Below are 20,814 nucleotides of genomic sequence, written 5' to 3'. Positions count from 1 at the left end.
CTCCTTGAAGATCTTTGATGCTGCTTCCCCAGCAGATCACAGGGAAATATAATACTCTCACCACAACTGAGTGGTAGAAAGTCTCAGTGTCATTTACCTGCACACGCTGAAGGGTCTCGGCTTCCCTAGGAACAGAGTTTGCTTATTCACTTTTGTGTGCCAACTTCCAGTTCAGCCCACTGTTGATGTGGATGGTTTCATCCTTTAGGGCAACTATGGCTCAGGAGCTAGAGTGGGAAGTACACTAATTGGAAGGTCAAGGATTCAGTCTCCTCCAGGCTGCATGTCAAAGTACCCTTGGCCAAAATGTTGAGTTAACCCCAGTATTGTAAGTGTGCATGAATTTTAGATAAGACAATATTAGATAAATGCTAGATAGAATAAAGTGTGTGATTGGGTGAACGAGGCTTGAGGCTTTGAGTGCTCAGTTAAAGTAGAAAATCACTTTATATGGCTTAATGTAGCTGTCCTCTTCCCTGCATATGAAGTTAATCACCATCTCTCCAATCTTATCCACATTCAGAACATTCCAGACCAAAATCATCCTCTGCTCTGTCTTCCTCCTCTTTCTGCGCATTACTAACACATCTAACCACTGTAGAACTTTCATCAGAGTATTTCTGATGGTTGCATGATGAGAAGTTGTTCTGAAGTTGTGTAAGGTAAAAAGAAATGGAGACAGCAGTCCCCTGTGGAGTTCCTGTACTGCAGATCAGCGCCCAGTCTCACATGTTGGAAAAGTCTCCTGTCCTTGTGGCTGCAGAGCTGAATCGGGAAATCAGAGGATTGTTTTTGCCTGATGTGTTGGCTGAGCAGTCACCTTGATCTCACCTTGATATTACAACAAAAAGGAATGACTTAAAGGTCCTCGCAGAAACCATACATCATCCTCTTCAACATACTGTGCTTTCACAGTGTGCCAGTACGTACCCCACAATTATGTACTTATGTATACAGTGCCTCTCTGTTGTCTTGTATTTTCTGTGTAACTCAATTAAGAAAATAAAGATTTTTTTTTTTTTTTTTAAAGACAGTTAAATGCGAATTTTCTTACTTTTTGACGATAATTTCTTGTGTTTAACTGTTATCAATAAAGTTGCGTTAAAAAGTAGCTGAACCCACTTCTTCATCCCCGGGGGGAGATTAGAAAAACAAACCTCCTGGAATTCAGTCAGTGCCTGTTTTTAAAATGCTGTCCGACTGTATTTAACATTTTGTGAATGTTTTTAGGAAACTTACTTACTGCTAAACATATTTTGAGCAGTTTTCCCTGGTTTCATTTACCCAAGGGAGTGTGTGTTTCCTGATTTGTAATGAAAGTGGAGTCATCCAGCGGAAACGGTAATTTTACGTTAGCTCGTTAGCTAACCACCGCGAATGCTGCTAAGTAGGTTAATCAAAAGCAGGGGCAAAGCTTTAACTCCTGCTGATTTAACTGCACTTTAGGACGAGAAAGTTTTCGCAGACGAAGCGATTTTAGCTGGAAATACTATCCCGTCGATGATACAGTTGTAAGTTTGATATTTCTCCTTTTGCTAAAGCCAACTGAAGCTATTCCGTGGCCTGCTAACAGGCAGCTGCTGCAGCGAACGCTAACGTTCAACGCTGTTAACGTTAGCTAGGTCACGGCATACCGAAAGGTCCATTAAGCCAACTATCTAAGCTCTGGGATGCCTGAGCGTCCTTTCAGAGAATTCTACAGCAGGTGCTTTTACACGTAGCTTCTATTTAAAGACACACCCGCGCCTATACTGTTGGTTTGTGACTCCTGCTGTATGTTCATTTTTAAAAAAATGTTTATTTTATGTTTTGCTGGATATTTTTGTAGACTCATTGTGACCTACATTTGCTTGTTTCTTTCAATCCTGTTGTGATTATCAAGCATTTATGATCTAGGGGGGAATGCTTATCAGTGTGATCTCTGAATGTAAACCGTAGTAGCATTGAACAGTGAGCTGGCCTGTTTTACCACCTCATAGGCCAGATCTGCAGGCAGCATATGAGGCTATCTTCAGTTTAACCCCGACTTAGAAGAATTGCGAGGGTAGTTATTACCAGAACGATATTAATGGTTTAGCATGTCATGAATGTGGCTTTCTTCTAACCTGACTCGATCACCATGGTAACTGATGCTAAACATTTAACCCGAGGAGTATACATGCGTCTGTCACATAACTAGCACAGAGACAGACAACCATTCACACAGTTTACAATCACAAATTTTTGGAGCCAATTTCTTTGGAGTACCGCCACAGGCACAGAACAACTGTAGAAATCCTGACATATTCCAAGTGGAGAGCACTTTGTTTGCCTTGTTAATTCATGATAAGTGGTTGTGTTTATTTGAAGTCCGACATTATTCAAGTTTATTCTCTTTTTGTATCACTCAGGTCTGAGGATGTACGCAAACAGATCTGAACACAGTTCCAGGCGGCAGTACAGCGAGAGAAGTTCACGGCAACGGGATGAATATGACAACAGATGGGACAAAAGGCGTGACCCTCCCAGAGACATGCCACGGGAGTCGTATCATAAATATGGTGGGGATGGACGCAGCAGCACAGAGAGGAAAAAAAGCAGGGAGTACAGTGAGTCTCCGAAGAGGCTGTACAGCAAAGATACACTGAACAGGGACCGGAGCAGGAAGAGCCCGGCGAGGAGACGCATGTCTTCACCAGTGCGGGACCCCTCTGACAACAAAAAGCAGAGGTTTGCAGATGACGACGAGCGGGATTACAGGTACAGGCGTGAGGCTCAGGAGAAAACGTACAGGCCTTCACCGGACAGTTTTTCACGGTCGCATCTAACCAGGAATGTTGAAGATGCGTCACCACAAAATGAAGATTTCAAGTACAGGAAAACACCTCAGGACTCCAGGCACAGGCCTCTGCACGAGGAGTTCCCATACAGGCAGCTAAATGATGAGTTAACATACAGACGACTGTCGGGGTCTTACAAAGATGGAGATGAATATGAGAGGGGCCGGGATCCATCACAAGAGAGGGCACGATCACAGGAGAGGGTAAGTTTACATGATTGCTTAATGAGGGTTGGGCAGGTTTTAATTGTGTGTTTGCATCAGTTTGAATAGTGTTTTAATTCCAAGTAATCATTTTGTGGTTTGATTAAAAATATTTATCCATGTCAAACAGAGTTATGTTAATCCCAGAGAGAGGACGGACAGTCCTCTCACTTCTGTATATGATGAGGATTATCGCCAAGCTGGAACAAGATTTCCATTGAATGGTTCGAACCGACAGGTGGGTGTGACGTTACACATGTTGATAAATCTTTATCACTTCAGACGTTATTGCTTGTAATTCCACTTGTGTCTCTGGCTGCCAGATCAGAGCTTTACTGGCCCCTTGTGTGGTTTTACTGATTTGTAATAAAAGAAGCAAATATTCATTACATCATACGCTGCTGGGTAGCCGAATAACAACAACAATAATAATTAATACATGCATAATAAGACTTGTTTTATTACTGCAGTGTGGTAAATGCTGAGTGTATTTACCACACTGAATTCACTCCTGCATGTATCTGAGAGAGGAGGAGGAGGACCGGTGCTCCTCAGCCTGCAGTTTGGCTAATTGCAGAGAGTGTTTATTGTATTCTTGCATTATCCCAAATACTTCTTCAATATTTCTTGAATACTTCTACTGCATGAAACTTTACACTCATGCTGTAGCCACCTTGCTGTAGATTGGCACCTTCTCAGAAGTGTAACTCGAGTTGATAGGCCTATTTATTAGTAATAGCTTGGCACTTGACTTCAGCACACGTGTATTTCTTATTCTTTATGAACTTGTGAAATTTCTGACATGATGCAAAAATAGAAGTCTACCGAGCCAAATACCTTTAACATTTTAATTTTGTCTGCATTTACAACATCTACAACACATGCAGCACAACACACACAGTAAAAACACCACCATGAATATCAGTATATCTGGGCTCTGATTCCATGTTCACCTGTAACCTGACATAAATGAAATGACCACTCTAACGGTTTATCAATATGAGTGTGACAACAAAACGGGATGCACATCAAAACTGGCCTCAAAGTAGACAGAATATCGATTAACACAATAAACAGCTACAAGAAGAAAACGAGGTGTAATAGGCTCTAATTGTATTTCACTTGCTCATTATTCTGCAGTAGCTTTACAAATCCGCTCTCAGATGTCACGTACACGGCTGTTTCGTGTTTGATTTGCTTTCAGAAGTGTCTCAGAAAATTGTGTGAAAATGTTTAACCTTCCAGAGATTTGTTTGACTCTTATACCTGTGACGTTTGTGTGCTTCCCATCAGTCTTTTGAGAGTGATGCACCCAGTCGAAGTGCAGCTGTTTCTGAGCAGAAGTCAACCAAAGGCTTCCAGCGTTTCCTCGACGTGCTAAACAAGGGCGTGAATGTCGACGTTCTCACTAAGATTGTGACTCAGGCCTCGGACGACGACGATCAACCCGTTTCTCAAACCTTATTACCGAGCCCTGCTGATCATCTGTGGTCTCCAACTCACAATGCTAGGAGGAATCAAGGAAGCCACCAGGATAACAGCTACTGGAGTGAAAGCGAAAGGTCCCGCAGACCAGTTTCCCCGGAGACTCATCGAAGGTCCATCAGCCCAAAACGGTGCCCACTCTCTGATGAAAAGCCCCTTCAGGGGAATGATGGCAGGGAAGCCTACTTCCGCAGCAGATCCAGGTCCCCCTTGGTGGTGGAAAGGGTGCCGCTGCCACCTGAGGATGAACACAAGCGTAGGCAAATGCAGGATGTGCTGCAGGCCATTGGCATGGATTTGGGATTTGAAGAGCTTGGCCAAATGTCTCATAGAATCCAGGAGCGGCTGTATGGAAAGAAGGATGGTGATTTGGCTCGGAAAGTTGGGAGGGAGAAGGGCACGAGGCGACCAATTTCCCCGAGACGTCAAAGTAGAGCATCATCATCATCGAGCAGATCTAGTTTTAGCCCCTTAAATCAGAATTATTACAGTAAAAAAGACTCGTACAGTGCAGAGAGGGACGTAACAGATGTGCATCAAGTATACAAAACTGCTGAGTATGACCAGAAGACGAGCAGCAGCACAGTACAGGACAGTAAGAACTGCGAAGGGAAATCTCAGGAGAGCGCTGCTGCATTACAACCATTTTCTCCTAATTCCTCATACCCTTCATCCAAACCTCCATCTGCTCCGGTGGTGCCGACGTACCCTCCGGTCAACTGCTCACCGATGCCATACCCACCTGTCCCGCCAGCTGTGCCTCCACCAATGCCCCATGTTGGGCCGGGGGTTATTATGCCACCCTTCGTCCCGTACCCCGGCCCCCCGCCTATGAACATGTATCCAACCATGCTCCCGCAAGCGAGCCACATGTTCCCGCATCACGTTAATCATCCACAGCCGCCGTATTTCAGCCAATCAAATGTAAGTGCAGTTCAGCCAGTGAACACAACACAAAAATCCAAACCACCGACAAGGCCCCGCTGTTTGCAGGTTATTCAAACCAAAAAAAAGGCTAGATAAACGAGGCTGCGCAGGGTGGAAGTGAGACTTTGAAACTGACTGATGGAAACAGCTGGGCCTTCAGGGAGTCTCTTTTTAACCACAAAACACGCGTTTGAAGCATCAGAAAACATCACAGTGAACATTTGCAAGCAATCAGGCCAGCAGCAACTAAGAGAACAACACAATGACATTATCAGCTACTGTATCGTGAGTTTGATGACAAACTGTAGGTGGTGCTGCAGCTCTTCTTGATTCTCGGTCTGCTCTCATACCCATCACACATTCACAAGTCTGCCACAACATTAAAACTGCCGACAGTGGAAGTAGAAACAGCTCGGGTCCTTGAATTCACACGGATGCTATTTTGACATTGTTACAGCGTTGATGCAGACCAGGCATTGGGCTGATGGCAGCAGCCTCCTCTTGTATGGCAGTGCAGCCCGTTATACTACAACAAGTTATTAAGCCAGCCTACGAAGCTGGACCACCGTAATTCTCCGGGGTTCACAGGACCCAAAGGATCCACTGCAGCGTCCGCTCGGAGGTCCTGCATGCATGCCTGGACTCCTCAGGCAGTATGAAGCAGGTGGTTTTAATGTTGTTTGGTTGGTGTAGCTTATAATAGCCCGGTCATTCTAGGAAAAAAATAAATAAAACAAATACTGAAAGTACAAAAATGTGTTATTTTGTTAAAGTTTTACTAAAATTTGATGCATTTTATTTTTGTGGACATCATATTTGTCTTTATATAGGAGCCTTTATGTTCATTAATTAGTTCAAAGGCCAACCTACAACTACAAGACATGCTCTACACTTCTGTCTCTTTACATATTTTTCTTATTCTGTAAACATGCAGAAATTTGCTGTATAAATATTGAACTGGATAATATTAAACAAAAAAGCAAATACTTTGACTGTGTACTGAGTTATTGAACGAGTACAGATTTACTGTGGCGCTGTTCTCGCCACAACTAACTAGAAAGGCTCTGTAATAGAAAATATGAATTTCCAATTTTGTTTTTAAACAATGATTTAATCAATGAATTTGACTGACGTTTTAAACCCACAGCACATTTCTTTTACAGGAGAAAAAAGCCTTCGGCCAACGAGAGAGGCGAAACTGGTTTCAGCTGTTAACCTTCAGTTCAGCAGCAGATAGGAATACAAATGTTTTTTTTAAAAGCTTTATAAAATCATGTTAAAATGTCAAAGGTAGGGGAAATTTATTTGAAATAATTTATAATTATTTTTGGTTAAAAGGTTTAAATTATAGAGACTCTATAAGATGCTCGATAAGCAATACTACTCAAAAATGAAATTACCGTTATAGCAGCCAAAACATGAAAAAGTACTTTGGTCAATAAAATAAATGAATATAACAAATTAGTTCACAAAGTAACAAATTAGAATAAATAATGACATTTTCAATATAAAATTAGAGCAGTAATATTGAATAAAGTATGTGGATATATTTCTAAAAATGTGATTTTTAAAATAGAGCCAAGACTCAACATGTAACTTTAAATAATAGTAAGGTGAAGTTAATCATAATAATAATAATAATGATGATAGCCTTATTTATGGAAAAAAAACCGTGTATACAAAATGCTTTGAAGCAAAATACTAACTTCAAACAGAAAAGATCAAATCAGAGCTTTTAGGCTCCAGACCCTCACGACCCTGAAGGAGGACAGTAAAGGATGAATGAATGAATGTATGTGTGTATATAATGAAGGGAAATATACTGAGTGAAGAAAAAGGCATGTTGCAACTGTAATTTTTTCTCTAAGGTTTAATCTCAGGAATAATGGTTCAATACATCGTCATAGTTAAAGAATTATGAATCTAGAGAGCATTTACAAACAGCTAAAAGGTGCGGAGTAGTTGTCAGTTTAAAACCATCTGAGGCTGGAGTCTGAAGGGCAATCTTTAAACAGCGATAATGAAATGTTTTTGCTTCTAAATGCATTTATTTTTATAAATAGTTTTATTTAGTAAGTAAATTTATAAAATGATAATTCTTTGCAAATGTAGCCCAGGAATCTTTTTTTTTTCTCCTGCAGTGTCAGTACTCTGTCCTGCAGGGGGCGCTGCTGTCACATTTCACTCACCTACACCACCGAAGCAGTGTGATCAGTAATGGCCTCTTTCTGTTATCACCAGAAGCTCGTTTAGCTTTAATGGTTTCCATTTTTTTCTACCGAAACGTCATTAATGTTGGAGTTTCGCTGTTCTTGGTCCGAGTGGCTCTTAGCTTAAAAATGAAAAATCTTTCCACGATGTAAAAGAAGAAGCTCTCGTTTTCCACGGCAATAGTAGGTGACCAGTCGGTTGTTTTTTTTTTTTAGCAACGATGCTAAGTTGTGTAAACACCTTACAGTATGTTAGACCGACTGTCCACACGTTAACGAGTGTGATGTGACGGCTGCCGGGTTTGGTTGTTACTTGGTTACTTTGGTTGGCTCTGTGTTTGCTCATTAGGAGCGTTCATGTAAGCTAACGCTGAGGGTTTTGCTGTGAAACTGAAATAAGCATAAAGACAACATGAAAGCTCGAAGCTAGTCTTTGTGTTTACATTATGGGAGGATGTAATGGCTTCACAATATACATACACATCTATCTTTACCCATACTTGCTGCATATTTCTTACTTACCGTTTCTGCTTTAGACACTTGGAGAGACTGCAGAATGAATCAACGTGAGTGGAAAGATGCTGTCCACAGACTCCAGAGACTTCTGGAGCCGAGCCGCCACAGCATGGGGAATGCCTCCAGAGGTTACAGAGAGTGGGACACTTACCATGAACACTCGAGATATACTGTTCCTGAACCACATAGGAGTGATGTGAGGTGGAAAGAGCTCAGTTCTTCATCTCATCATGTTCATAGTAAAGTCCCAGAGGTGGAGAACCCGGACGGAGAGCCGCTGCCATACAGTGAAGAGGATGTAGAGCTAGCAAGAAACAAGCAGCTCCTCAGAGAGATGGAGGAGAGAATGCACAAGAAAGCTACACTCGCCATGAAAACGCGGTTTGTGGAGACACCACCGGGTGTTTCCGGTGACGAGCCTCCGGCTATGTGTGTAGGTCAAACTCTAAGAGACAGAGTGAAGGAGATTCTGATGCAGCGACAATACCTCAGCTATTTCTCAAAGGTGAGGAGCACTGAATAAACTCTCAGAGTAAAGTGTGTTTCTTTTTTTGCACGACCCACCTGATCCCCTTAGAATCAGATGTTTTGGTTCTTTTTTTGTTTTTGTTTATTTGGATAACAAAAATATGACCTTCATATTATAAATACTTGAGATTTAGATGAAGTAGGGTACATAGGAGTTTTGCCTTATTTTTTTTATACAGGAAATATCTACATGAGATTTTCAGTGCTGAAAAACACAGGGCCTAATATAAAATAAAAGAAATGAAACCTCATCACTTGTAAACTCGTACTGACTCACTGTCACAATTTCAAAAATCTCGTTCATGTGCAAAGCTTTCTTTTTCGATTATTCAGGTGCAGTCGGCCAGAGAGAGAGGGAGCTCCTCCTGCCCGAGCAAAGGCGATGTGCTGCAGGAACAGCATCCTCTGAAGCTCAGAGTGAAGGTTCTAATGAAGAAGAGACACACTGCTGTACCACCTTACAGTGAACAGGTATGTGTCATGAAATCAATATCCTTAGTATCCTTATTTTCCTATTATATTGTTTTATGTACTTTAATAATGAAGGCTTGTAGAGCAAGGCCACTTTTGACTCACAAAGTGCTCAGCCAGACTGAAAAACAGGAAGTTTTAGTGCACAGATATATTAATAGATAAGACACAGAAAAGAGGAACTTTCGATATAAGCAATGTTTGAAACTGTGTGACGTGTAAAGTACCAAAATAAAACCTATATGAGCCACAGTTTATGATTCTAGTGTTAGAGATCCTGCAACTGGCGTTTGAGCTGTGCAGGGGTCTCTCTCTTCCGGAAGATGATTGAATAAAAAGAAATATAGATGTTTAAACACACTACGAGTCGGTTTTCTCTGTTCTATCACGGGGACAAAAGAATCGGGGGTTAATATCGTCCCACACAAAGCCCTCACAGCTGAAGTGATTGGAACAAACATTTCAGATGGATGTAAATGGCCTGCATTTGTATAGCGCTTTACTAGTCCCTAAGGACCCCAAAGCGCTTTACACTACAGTCATTCACACATTCACACACACATTCACACACTGGTGATGGCAGCTACATTGTAGCCACAGCTGCCCTGGGGTGCACTGACAGAGGCGAGGCTGCCGGACACTGGCGCCACCGGGCCCTCTGACCACCACCAGGATGTGTGTAAATAACAGTGTTTTCCCCCAAATTACAATGTGTTTGTGGTGTTAGTGTTTGTTTGTGATGAAGGCGTTGTCCTGGTTTGTGATTTGAGGTGAGACAAACGGCTGCAGAGTCCCAGTGAGGTGCGTCAAAACAATGATTTTATTGAAACACATATCTGGGAAGCTGAGCACGATCACCAAACAGCTTCGATCTTCCTAGAACAATAAATGAGTAGTCATATATATATAACATAATTGATGACGAGCATAATGTGTCAAAGCAGATAACAAACATGCATCAGTTCCAGTAATTCCAAGCTTGGACACATTCTAAAAAAGAACACTTCCTTCCTCTTGTTCCTCCGCCACCGCCAGATGCTTCCTGTTATTTCATTTAATGCACTTCACTTATCTGTGGAAATTAAACTGTCACGTACACAGGTAAAACAACTTGGCAGTTTCGAGTAAAACAAGTCTAGATACTGTGTATGTGTACAGGCAGCCTATGTGTCTTGACCTCAGTGCATGACCCATTCTGAGTCATCTGTTACCAGGCAGACTCCAATAAAGCAGGCTGCTGAGTGCACACAGGCCTGTACTCTGTTTACAGGTTATATATGGTGTATTGTATTGTAAGCATGTATGCAATCCTTTCCTTAGCTCAATAGGTTCTCCAATTGATCGGCCAGACTCGCGCTGACCGAAGCTTCAGACCATTATCAATTAACTGACCGAGCTTCAACTCTTTAATTAGCACAAAATGCAATATGTGTATAACATGATTACAGTTGCACCTGCAATGAAAGATTATTATGTGATTATGCTCACACCTGAAATACAAACTTTAATGTAACATCCATCCATCTTCATCCGCTTTATCCGAGGCCGGGTCGCGGGGGCAGCAGCCTAAGCAAAGAGGCCCAGACCTCCCTCTCCCCAGCCACCTCCTCCAGCTTATCCGGGGGAACACCAAGGCGTTCCCAGGCCAGCCGAGAGATATAATCTCTCCAGCGTGTCCTGGGTCTGCCCCGGGGCCTCCTCCCGGTGGGACATGCCTGGAACACCTCACCCAGGAGGCATCCTTGTCAGATGCCCAAACCACCTCAGCTGGCTCCTTTCGATGTGGAGCAGCAGCGGCTCTACTCTGAGCCCCTCCCAGATGGCCGAACTTCTCACCCTATCTCTAAGGGAGAGGCCAGCCACCCTTCGGAGGAAGCTCATTTCCGCCGCTTGTATCCGCGATCTCGTTCTTTCGGTCACTACCCACAGCTCGTGGCCATAGGTGAGGGTAGGGACATAGATCGACCGGTAAATTGAGAGCTTCGCTTTTACACTCAGCTCCCTCTTCACCACGACGGACCGGTGCAGCGTCCGCATCACTGCAGCTGCAGCCCCAATCCGTCTGTCGATCTCCGGCTCCCTTCTCGATGTAGCATAATGTAACATCAACAGCTTCAATAAATGCTCTGATGAAATGATAAGTAATGCAACAGTAATAATAATGGTTATGAATAGTAACAGTAAAATAATATTCTAATCTCCACAGCGTTCAAGGTGCCTGTGTAACAGAGGAATAACCAGCTGCTATTACTGTACAGTCCTTATGTTGTTGATCCAGCAGTTGACAGTCTTTCTGTTGTGTCATGGCAATGAAGTAGTAAATGCTAATGTTATCTTTTGTCTTAGCATTATTAATGTGCTATAAAACGCTGAAATATGGCCGTTATCTTTTGAGTGGCTGATGATTTGGAAGTGCTGAGAACAATTTCAGACGTGTTTACCTGAGACCTGGATCATGGCAGCATCTGAGCTTCTGACCACGAATCTGCTGGTTCAACAGTAAAGTGAATTTCTGACCTTTCTCAGGGCCCTGACGTTGCGTGGCCTCCTTCCAGCCCAAGCGTCACATCACCAGCTAAGAGAGAGGACGTCATCAACAAGGGTTTCGAGTGCTTCCTCAGCGTGCTCAACAAAGGAGTCGACATCAACTTGCTCAAACCTGAGGATGACTGTGGCGAGGTTGTACAGTCGATGCTTTTCTGCTTTTTCTTTGTATTTCAACCACACCATACCTCCACTTACATGCAGTATTAAATGAATGAATCATAAAATAAGAAGAAGTTTTGATCATGAGAATGCTTTACTTTTCTACTCTTCTCTGAGTAATGACACAGTAATCTCTTTTTTCCTTCTCAGGTCCCCGGTGTGTCACTGCCACCTCTCGGCCAAAGCATTTCTTCACCAGCAAAGGATGAAAATAATGTCAACAAGGGTTTTGAGCGCTTCCTCAGCATCCTTAACAAAGGCGTGGACATCGAAATGTTTAACAAGATTATGAGCAATGATAGAGACGATCTTCCTTTAGGTGAGGAGCCCCTGAACATTCAGATCTCTGACATGGAGAGCAAATCAGATCCACCCTTTAGGACTGAGAAGCAACAGCTGAATAGTGGAGCTTCGCTGCTGGGCCTCAGACAGCCCAGTGAAAGTATACTCAGCATGGACAATGACATTGAGCCGAGCTTCACCCAGAGAAAGGAAAGCCAACGGTTGTTTAGTGGTGCCTCACTGCAAGGTCCCAGTGAAAACCAGTGCTCACACAGTAGAGCCATTCTGTTGCTCAACCACGCCAGTGAAAGCCAACAGTTAAATACCGGAGCCTCACTGTCAGGCTTCAGCCTAGCTAGTGAGAACCAGCACTCAAAAACTAGACCCATTCTTCTAAGCCACAGATGGGAAAGTGAGAGCCATCGATCGAAGAGTGGATCCTCACTGAAGGATCTCAGTCAGAAAAATGAGAGTCTACTCAGTACAGCCAATGAAGGTGAACCGGGCCTCAACCAGGCAAAGGAAAGCCAACGATTAAATACTGGAGCCTCGCTGAGGGGCCTCAGCCAGTCCAGTGAAGGTACTGGCAGTGGTGCTCCACAGCCTGGACTCAACAAAGCCAAAGACAGCGTGCGGTCAGACAGTGGAGTCCAGCTGACGGGCCTCAGCCAAGCCTGTGAAAGCCAACAGTTAAATACTGGAGCCACATCACCCAGTGAGAACCAACTCTCAAACACTAAGCCCATTAGGCTAAACCTCAACTGGGCAAGCAAGAGCCAGTCGTTGAAAAGTGGACCCTTGCTGAAGGGTCTCAACCAGGACAGTAAGAGCCAGCATTTAAAGAGTGGTGCCCTAATTCCCGGGCTCGGTGATGACAGTGACAGCGAGTCGAATGGTAGAAACCTGCTGGCAGGCCTCAACAAGACCAACAGTAGAGAGAAAAAGACTGACTCGTCTACTCGAGAGAGGCTCTTCTTACCTGGTGAGGAGGAGGAGAAGAAGAGCAAAAGAGACCACAGTTTGGGCTCTAGTAATCGATTAAAGTCTCCGGTGGCATTGAAGAAGAAGAAGGAGGAGGAAGAAACCTCATCGGTGAGTGAGCAGCAGGAACAGCTGCAGAGCATTCTTAAAACTCTGGGATGGAACCTGGACGTGGACGAGCTGAGCAAATTGGCAAACCGCACTCAGGAGAGGCTGTGCGGGAGAAAAAATGAACGCGTGAACAGCAAAGAGGAACGCGTGAACAGCAAAGAGGAGCACGAGAGGCGCCAGAAGCACTCTCGTGACCGAGATCGCAGGAAGTCCCCATCAGGCTCTCCTCTGCGGAGCAGCAAAACAGACCAGAGTCAGGAGAGAATGCATGGGAGCAAGAGCGAAGGGAGGGCGAGGAAGAGTGAAGGGAGGAGGAGGACTGACAGCAGAGGGGAGGACGAGACACAGCAGAGGCGCTCTCTTAGAGATCACAGAAATTCCTCGTCCTCATCTTCCTCCAGGTCAGCCTCTAGAAGCCCGAGCCCCTCATGCCGTCGACGCTCTCGCAGCAGAGATTTGAAACGGAGGCGGGAGGCCGAACGAAGCCGCTCGCGAGAAAGAAGCAGAGAGAGACTGAAACACAGAGATCAATGGAACAGCAGAGAAACACCGAGGGACAGAGAGCGAAAAGACTCAAAACAGTTTTCTGCTTATCCATATTCACAAAATCCCGTGTTTCCTCCTCCTGCTGCTTCTCCATATCCAGACTACATTTTGTCTCAGTACTCGCATTTTGCTCTTACCCAGAGTGGCCACTACAGCGGTGCTACAAATCCTTACTGGTCCTACAATCAGTACAACACTCCTCCCTCTCTTTCTGCCAGCAGCCAACCTTACACACACTTTCCTGGCTCTGTAGTGGCACCTAACACGACTTTCCCTGATCCCAGCCTTCTTACAAACAGTGCCTCATTTCCAAACAGTGCCTCATTTCCAAACCCGGACCTGTCTGTGAGCGAAGGCCAAGATGGGTCAGCCTCTGTTTCTCGCTGCCTGAGAGTCATCAATACCGAGCAGGCATCCTCTCAGAGCCTCACAGGTGGACGCAACCGGAGACGGCGTCGCAAAAAACGTATGATATATTTCAGGAATCCCATAAGTATTTTAGAGAACCACAATAATGCATTGAAGACACCACTGGCACCACAGGACTCAGAGGTATGCACAAAGACTGTGGGTAATGACCCCTGCACTGAGGAGTTAAAAGAGGAGAAGCCGCAACTAACGGAGGAGGAAATAAAGGCGAACCTGAGGAAAAAGGTTGGTGTTCAGTCGGTTTGGCCAGCTCTTGAGGCCATGCCATGCTAAGAGGTTAGGTTGTGCCATCATTTGTCTTGCTCAGGTCTTCCAGGTATTTTGTTGTTGTTGATAATGACATGTAGTGACTCAGAGGACACTGAGCACAATTACTTCAGTATATTTAATGAAGCCATGCATGCTGTTACCTTCATCCAGTGAACATTTTCAGTTAGAAGGGGTTCAAATTTGTTTTCTTTTCTTTTTTTAAATATATTTTTGACCCTCATAACTTCTTAAGTGCAGGAGATATCAGCATGAAATTCTTAATCCCAGTGTGAGCATCAGTATCTTGGATGTGTCAGATTCTCACTGATGTGATATCTGTGGCACAGAGGAACAGAGCATTGGTACCATGGATGCTTTGTCTGCTTTATCAGCCCTAAAAATTTCATGTGTTTTATCCCCTGTAAATACTGTAGTATTTTACATAATAAAATGCTCCATATATACTTTAAGATTCTTCTAAATCAGAAACGTTTAGTAGTACGATGGTAAAATTTAGCCCAACTTTATTAAATTTTGTTATGCAAAAAATGAAAAAAGATCTAATTCTGGGGATGGATTATAGAGGTGGGAATCACCATACATCCCACGATACGATATTATCACAATACTTAACGCACGATACGATATTATTACAATTTTTTAAAATATTTTGCGATATTCAGATTCTGTACATAAAGGTAAACTTTATCAATATTCATTTTATCTAATATCAAAGTCTCACACTCAGTCTTTCTCTCATTTCAGTTTTATTGTTGACAAACTGAACGGTTTGTATTACAGTCTAGTCCAACTTAACTGAATCAACCATCTGGTACAATTATAGCTATTCTGAACTATGCAGTTTATGAAAACTATGCAGCCCCTTCAGCAACTGAAGAATTTGAAAGTAAATTAAAACAAAATATAATTTTACATTAAATAAAAAAGTTTTAAACTTAATTAAAATAAAACATGTCTTAAATTAAAATAAGTAAACTGTCATGTTTATTGCTGCCAAAAACAAGTTAAACACATTTGGACAGTGAAGGAATGTCAGGATTCTTGCTCAGAAAAAGGATCAACATGCTCTGAAGTCAGAGCACAAAAACCTTTTTTGTAACAAAATATCGATTTCTGCTGTCCCTGTATCCATACATTATTAGCAAACAAAATATCACCATACTACACAGTATCGATTTTTTTCCCCCACCCCTAATGGATTATTACTTAATTTTTTTCTTTACTAAAACTAAAACTGTAGGAAGCTCAAAGTATTTCTTTGATGTGTGTTTTTGGTCTGAGGATCAACTTCAGCAGAATTCCCAGTACTGAGTCTGAGACACTTAAGATGTGTCAATATGTATTTTAAGCATAAGCAGACGCTGTCACACGTCACTAAAATCATTTCCATTTTTAGAATTTTAAACATTTGAAGACATGACTGATGCCCTGCACGTGTAACAGTTGTCAATCATGTCATTTAAAACCTTAGATATACTTTTCTGAGTATCATTACTTCATCTAAATCTCATTTCATAATCCTGATCTCAGTCTGTCGTTATGTTTTACATTATCTCTGCTATAATCTGGAATTGTTTGCCTGCTTTATGCTCCGAGTTTCCTGTTGTGACAGCCGTCATCATCGTGTCATCATAAATCGTTTTTCTCTTTGGTTATTTTTCTAGCTTGAAGCTTTTAACCAGAAGGTAAAGAACGCGAGCCAGATGCCTCAGTCCAAAGTCATGCAGCCGGCAAACTCCCTGATCTCTGAGATAGACTGAACGAAGTAAGTATATTCAAAGGAAAATTAAAGGATAATTCCACTTCAGCCTGGCACGTTTCCTATGATTCATAGTTAAAAGGTAGGGGTGCAACGATACTCGTATCGATATTGAACCGTTCGATACAGTGCTTTCGGTTCATACGCATATGTATCGAACAATACAAATTTTTTTTGTATACAAATACAACTTTCCTTCTGACGGTGCTGTCTGTGTTGAGCGCTCAGTGGATCTGCGCTCGACAGTGCAGCCTAGGCGGAGTAGTCGAACGCAGATTCACTGCAGGGCAAGCTAGCAAGACAGAGGCTAAGCTCGTTGCAACATGGCAAATTGAACCTCCCCCACCCTCATTCAGATCTGGCCTTTGGATCTATTTTGGTTTTCATGTGAAGTATGACCCTGAAGGTAAGCGCGTCATGGACAAAAGTAAAACAGTATGTCGGATGTGCCACGCAATGCTCAATTACATGGGTGGGAACTACTGCGTTAGCACAGTTAGCTCGTTAACGTCGGCCGTCCAGCCCCAGGCACGGGGTGATCCGCGGTAGCTCGTTAACAGAGATTTGCCGTGTTGTGGCGTTAACGTCATTTCAGATTAACGCTGACAGCACTAGTGGGAACACAACGAATATGACTGCACATTTACTCCGACATCATCCTAGTGCAAAGACAAGTGGAAGCAGACAAAAACAACAAGCACACATGCTACAAACTTTAGCCGAGTCATTTAGACAGCCGTTAGCACATGATTCTCCTTATGCGGACCTGATATGTTTAATATGCTGCTGAGAATATAGCCCAGAAGAAGCGTATAGTATAGCTTTTATTTTGGAAAGAGCCATTTCTCTGTAATAAACTCTTTTTCCAAAGATGAGGGATTTCTCGATCAGATAGATTTTTTTTATTACTTGTTGTTTCAGCAACATTAAATTTAAAAGCTGTACTTTTGAGTTAAAATATATATTTATAATTTTAATAAATGACAAATTAAAAAGGCATGAACATTTTTTTGTATCGAAAAAATATTGAACCGTGACACCAAAGTACCGAACCGTGAATTTTGTGTACCGTTGCACCCCTATAAAAAGGTTATTATGGTTCTGCAGGTTACGGTTCTCGATCTTTGTTTTTGAGCACTGGCTGAACAATCACACACAGCTCGTGCAGCGTGACTGTAATATTAAAGCCTGAACCATGAAATCATTTCAGAAATGTAAATTTGTTGAAATTGGAATGTTTGTTGAACTTTCTGTCTGTAAAAAAAAAATCAACTTTTGTTACAGGCGGCATATTTTTGCAGGTTATTGCTCTCAGTAGCGTTGCATGTCCCAGTGCGGCTCCAGTTCTTCCTTTGGAGAGAACCAGCTCACTTTTCCAAAGGTTTACGTGCTGATGGTTATGTGCATTCATTTGCAGAACTGGGGTTCAGTTTTTTTAAGGAAATCTGTTGGCTGCAAGTGCTGATTTCATGGAGCAGAGCCACTATCAGCAGTGGTTTTAGCATTAGCACAGCTTCAGTGAAAAAGAGCTGCATGTCTTTAAGTCCTGAAAGATTCTTGTTCAATTTACATTTTTCTTTAACTGCATGCTGATGTAAATGTGTTTGATCCTGTCTGCTAACTGTTTTCTCCTTTTTCCAGGCGTCTGTGTCCAGTGAAGATTTTTATTTTTTCAGCCTTGTTCACATGTTGAGTTTTAATTCTTCCTCCATATTTGTCCCTGACCTGTAACGCCTGACTGTCATCTGAAATAGATTTTTGCACACTTCATTATTGGTCTGCTTTCATGTTTTAGCTCTGCGCTTCTGTGAATGTCACCAGTTTTGTTTAACGTTGATTACAAGAACTATTTTTTGTAGGCCGTACTGTAGTTTGTTAATGAGAAATGTATATTTTCATTGTTAAAAATGTTTCAGCCTGTACAGTTTCCAGTTTTACATTCACTCTGTCACACTAATAAAGAAATCTTACAAAAACAGGCGTGCGTGTTGATGACCCATAACTAACTGTACATTTACACAATATGGACAAAACCACTGGACCACGTAGTAAGTACATTTCATTTATATAGCACCCTTCAAGACAAGAATCACTTGCCAGCTTCACAAGAAAGCATAAAGAAAAGTGTTAACTAAATGCAAGTCTAAGAAAAAAAAGACGTTTTTATTTGTTTCTTAAAAGCACAAATAAAAACATCCACAGACCTACAGCAGCTGCACAAACACACTTTGAGACATACAGAGGAGAGTTGGACCTCTGCGGTTAGTTGGCAGGGTGTTGGTGACTGACTCCTCTGTAGCTTCACATGGGCTGTATCCCAATTCAGGGTCTGAAGCCTTAAAGTACGCAGCCTCAACGATCCTCAAGGGCCGCGTACTCAAAGACCGCTAAGGCCAGAAGTGCGAGGCTTGTGAAATGGGATGGTCTAGCCTCCGTTGCGCTGCCCAGGTTGCCTAGCAACCATGATACTAACAGCTGGAAACGTTTCATACAGCTTTGTTTGACAGAAATGAAGGAGAAAATCTTTTGTTCATTTGTTTGTTTCTACATGAGCTTTGATCATTCTCTGTAAGATTAAGCTCAGCTATTGAACGGCGTATATTTTAAAGTAAAAGCTTTAAAACCAAGTTAGTACAAACGTCACTAATGTCACATAACTTTGCCGACATGTGGCCAACAGGAATGTTTTAATGTTCTTCGTTATTAAACATTTGCACATAAATAAGTGACATAATATTCAGTACTTAGTTTACTAAGTTACTCTTCCGGCGCCCCTCATCCGCCGTTTTTTTCGGCAAAATTATCCACACCCACCGCCGCGCTATGCATTCTGGGATATGTTGGGCCACGAAGTCTACACCGTCACGTCCTTAAAATTCAGGGAAATGAAGGACGCATTTGAGGGCCGCATTTCGAGCAGCCTTTGAATTGGGACAGCCTTCGTCGCGTCGCTGTGACGTAATCGGCCTTAAAATGCGGCCTTTAAGGCTGCAGACCCTGAATTGGGATACAGCCATGGTCTGACAGCTTGTGGCTGAGTTCCTAATTATGTCAGCTTGTGGCTGAGTTCCTAAATAACATAAATTACAGCTGATGGTGGAAGGATCCTCAGGCTTTTTATAGAGCGCCACCTTCAGGTCTGTTTTTCACATTATGCTGAACATGGTCTTACATAAAGGAAGTAACCTGAGTTATGTTCATGTTCGGGGAAGGTTTGGGTGAAATTTGAGTTACTTGGGAACTGGTTAAGTGGCCTGAGATGCAGAAAAATCACAAAATTCCAAGTCACCCACATTTTAAATAAAATCTAGATACCGTTATCATCACAGCATTGTCGTGTTTGACCTGAAGTGTTTCAGCACACAAGACTTTATCAGCAAATTAAACAGATAAGATGAAAACTGAGATAAATGTGCTCTTTGTGTTAAAACAGTGGTCTCCAACCTTTTTTGCGCCACAGACCGGTTTACGCCCGACAATATTTTCATGGACCGGCCTTTAAGGTGTCGCGGATAAATACAACAAAATAAAACTAGTACCGGTACCGAAAAAAAGAAAATTTATTCATAACTGTTACGGATTCAAATATTGGGGATGGATACAAGAGGAAAACCCAAAAATAACAACACTGGTCCGGCCGGGTCGAGTCAAACGATGATTTAATGAATACACGCGTGGGAGATGGACACCATACAGCAGACAGCATCAGATCTCAAAATGGTGGAGCCTTGATCAAACTCTTATAGCCTCTAGTGGCCCCCACCTAATCATAAAAGCCTAAACATTCACATTCTTTCTCTCACACAGCGCCTAAGCTACGACCTTGGCTCCCTGTTTATCTGCTCCTGATGAAATGGGGCAGTATGCTCTGTTCTCTTCTAATCAGACAAATAAGGCGATGACTTTCTGCGAACAGTATTTCTTATAACTCAGCAGTATAATGCATCATAAAACAATATCGTTCATTCACAATAAATCAGCAGTCTAATGTAATGCAAATCAGTTTAACTAATGCAATAGTTATCACCTTCTTCTAATTCAGGAGCATAATGCAAACTAAAACTACATAGTAATTCACAATCTTTAATTAGGGGTTCAACATGGCATAAAATAATATTATAATCCAACATAGCACACGTGAAAAGACCAAGGACAACAGAGTAAATGATAAAAACGATAACAAAATAACGCTGAAAACCGATAAAAACCCTGAAAACTGCACCTGAGCCTCAACTCTCGCGGTCCGGTACTAAACGAGTCACGGACCGGTACCGGTCCGAGGCCCGGGGGTTGGGGACCGCTGCGTTAAAAGGACAAAGGCACATTTGACGTCTATTATGTAATTAAAGAGCCTCTGCACTGTGAATGATAATGTAATTGCTTGATTACTAGTGTCTGTAATGTGATTGCATTGCTGTAATTTATCACTGCTCATGCAGAATCATATTACTGCCTGACCAGAAAATGTAATGTGATTACAGTAGCAAGTTACATCTAGCACTAATAGACAGTGTTGGGAAGGTTACTTTTAAAATGTATTCCATTACAGATTACAGAATACATGCCCCAAA

General features: G+C 42.4%; 2 protein-coding genes across 6 annotated transcripts; both read left to right on the top strand.

Annotated features, from left to right (window-relative positions):
• Positions 1-1,166: 1,166 nt before the first annotated feature.
• LOC102779379 (uncharacterized) lies at positions 1,167-6,189 on the top strand. 4 transcript variants are annotated; one of them, XM_006799621.3, is made up of 4 exons: positions 1,167-1,341; positions 2,391-3,022; positions 3,153-3,260; positions 4,316-6,189. In XM_006799621.3, the coding sequence occupies exons 1-4, from the start codon at positions 1,314-1,316 to the stop codon at positions 5,528-5,530; spliced, it is 1,983 nt and encodes a 660-aa protein (XP_006799684.2). In that variant the 5' UTR covers positions 1,167-1,313; the 3' UTR covers positions 5,531-6,189. The 4 variants fall into 4 exon arrangements, with proteins under 4 accessions (XP_006799684.2, XP_006799685.2, XP_006799686.2 ...); XM_006799622.2 differs by lacking the exon at positions 1,167-1,341 and adding an exon at positions 1,349-1,511; XM_006799623.3 differs by lacking the exon at positions 1,167-1,341 and adding an exon at positions 1,619-1,705.
• On the top strand, positions 5,421-18,215 carry LOC102793484 (uncharacterized). Of its 2 annotated transcripts, none has more exons than XM_087842170.1 (7): positions 5,421-5,431; positions 8,181-8,665; positions 9,022-9,159; positions 11,686-11,838; positions 12,016-14,439; positions 16,149-16,249; positions 17,885-18,215. In XM_087842170.1, the coding sequence occupies exons 2-6, from the start codon at positions 8,201-8,203 to the stop codon at positions 16,242-16,244; spliced, it is 3,276 nt and encodes a 1,091-aa protein (XP_087698296.1). In that variant the 5' UTR covers positions 5,421-5,431; positions 8,181-8,200; the 3' UTR covers positions 16,245-16,249; positions 17,885-18,215. The 2 variants fall into 2 exon arrangements, with proteins under 2 accessions (XP_087698296.1, XP_087698295.1); XM_087842169.1 differs by lacking the exon at positions 5,421-5,431 and adding an exon at positions 7,637-7,827.
• Positions 18,216-20,814: the final 2,599 nt, after the last annotated feature.

The sequence above is a fragment of the Neolamprologus brichardi genome, chromosome 6 (assembly GCF_056152115.1).
Source record: "Neolamprologus brichardi isolate AB-2024 chromosome 6, ASM5615211v1, whole genome shotgun sequence".
Lineage (NCBI taxonomy): Eukaryota > Metazoa > Chordata > Actinopteri > Cichliformes > Cichlidae > Neolamprologus > Neolamprologus brichardi.
The sequence above is the reverse complement of the archived record's forward strand: the minus strand, read 5'-3'. Positions and strand labels throughout refer to the sequence as shown.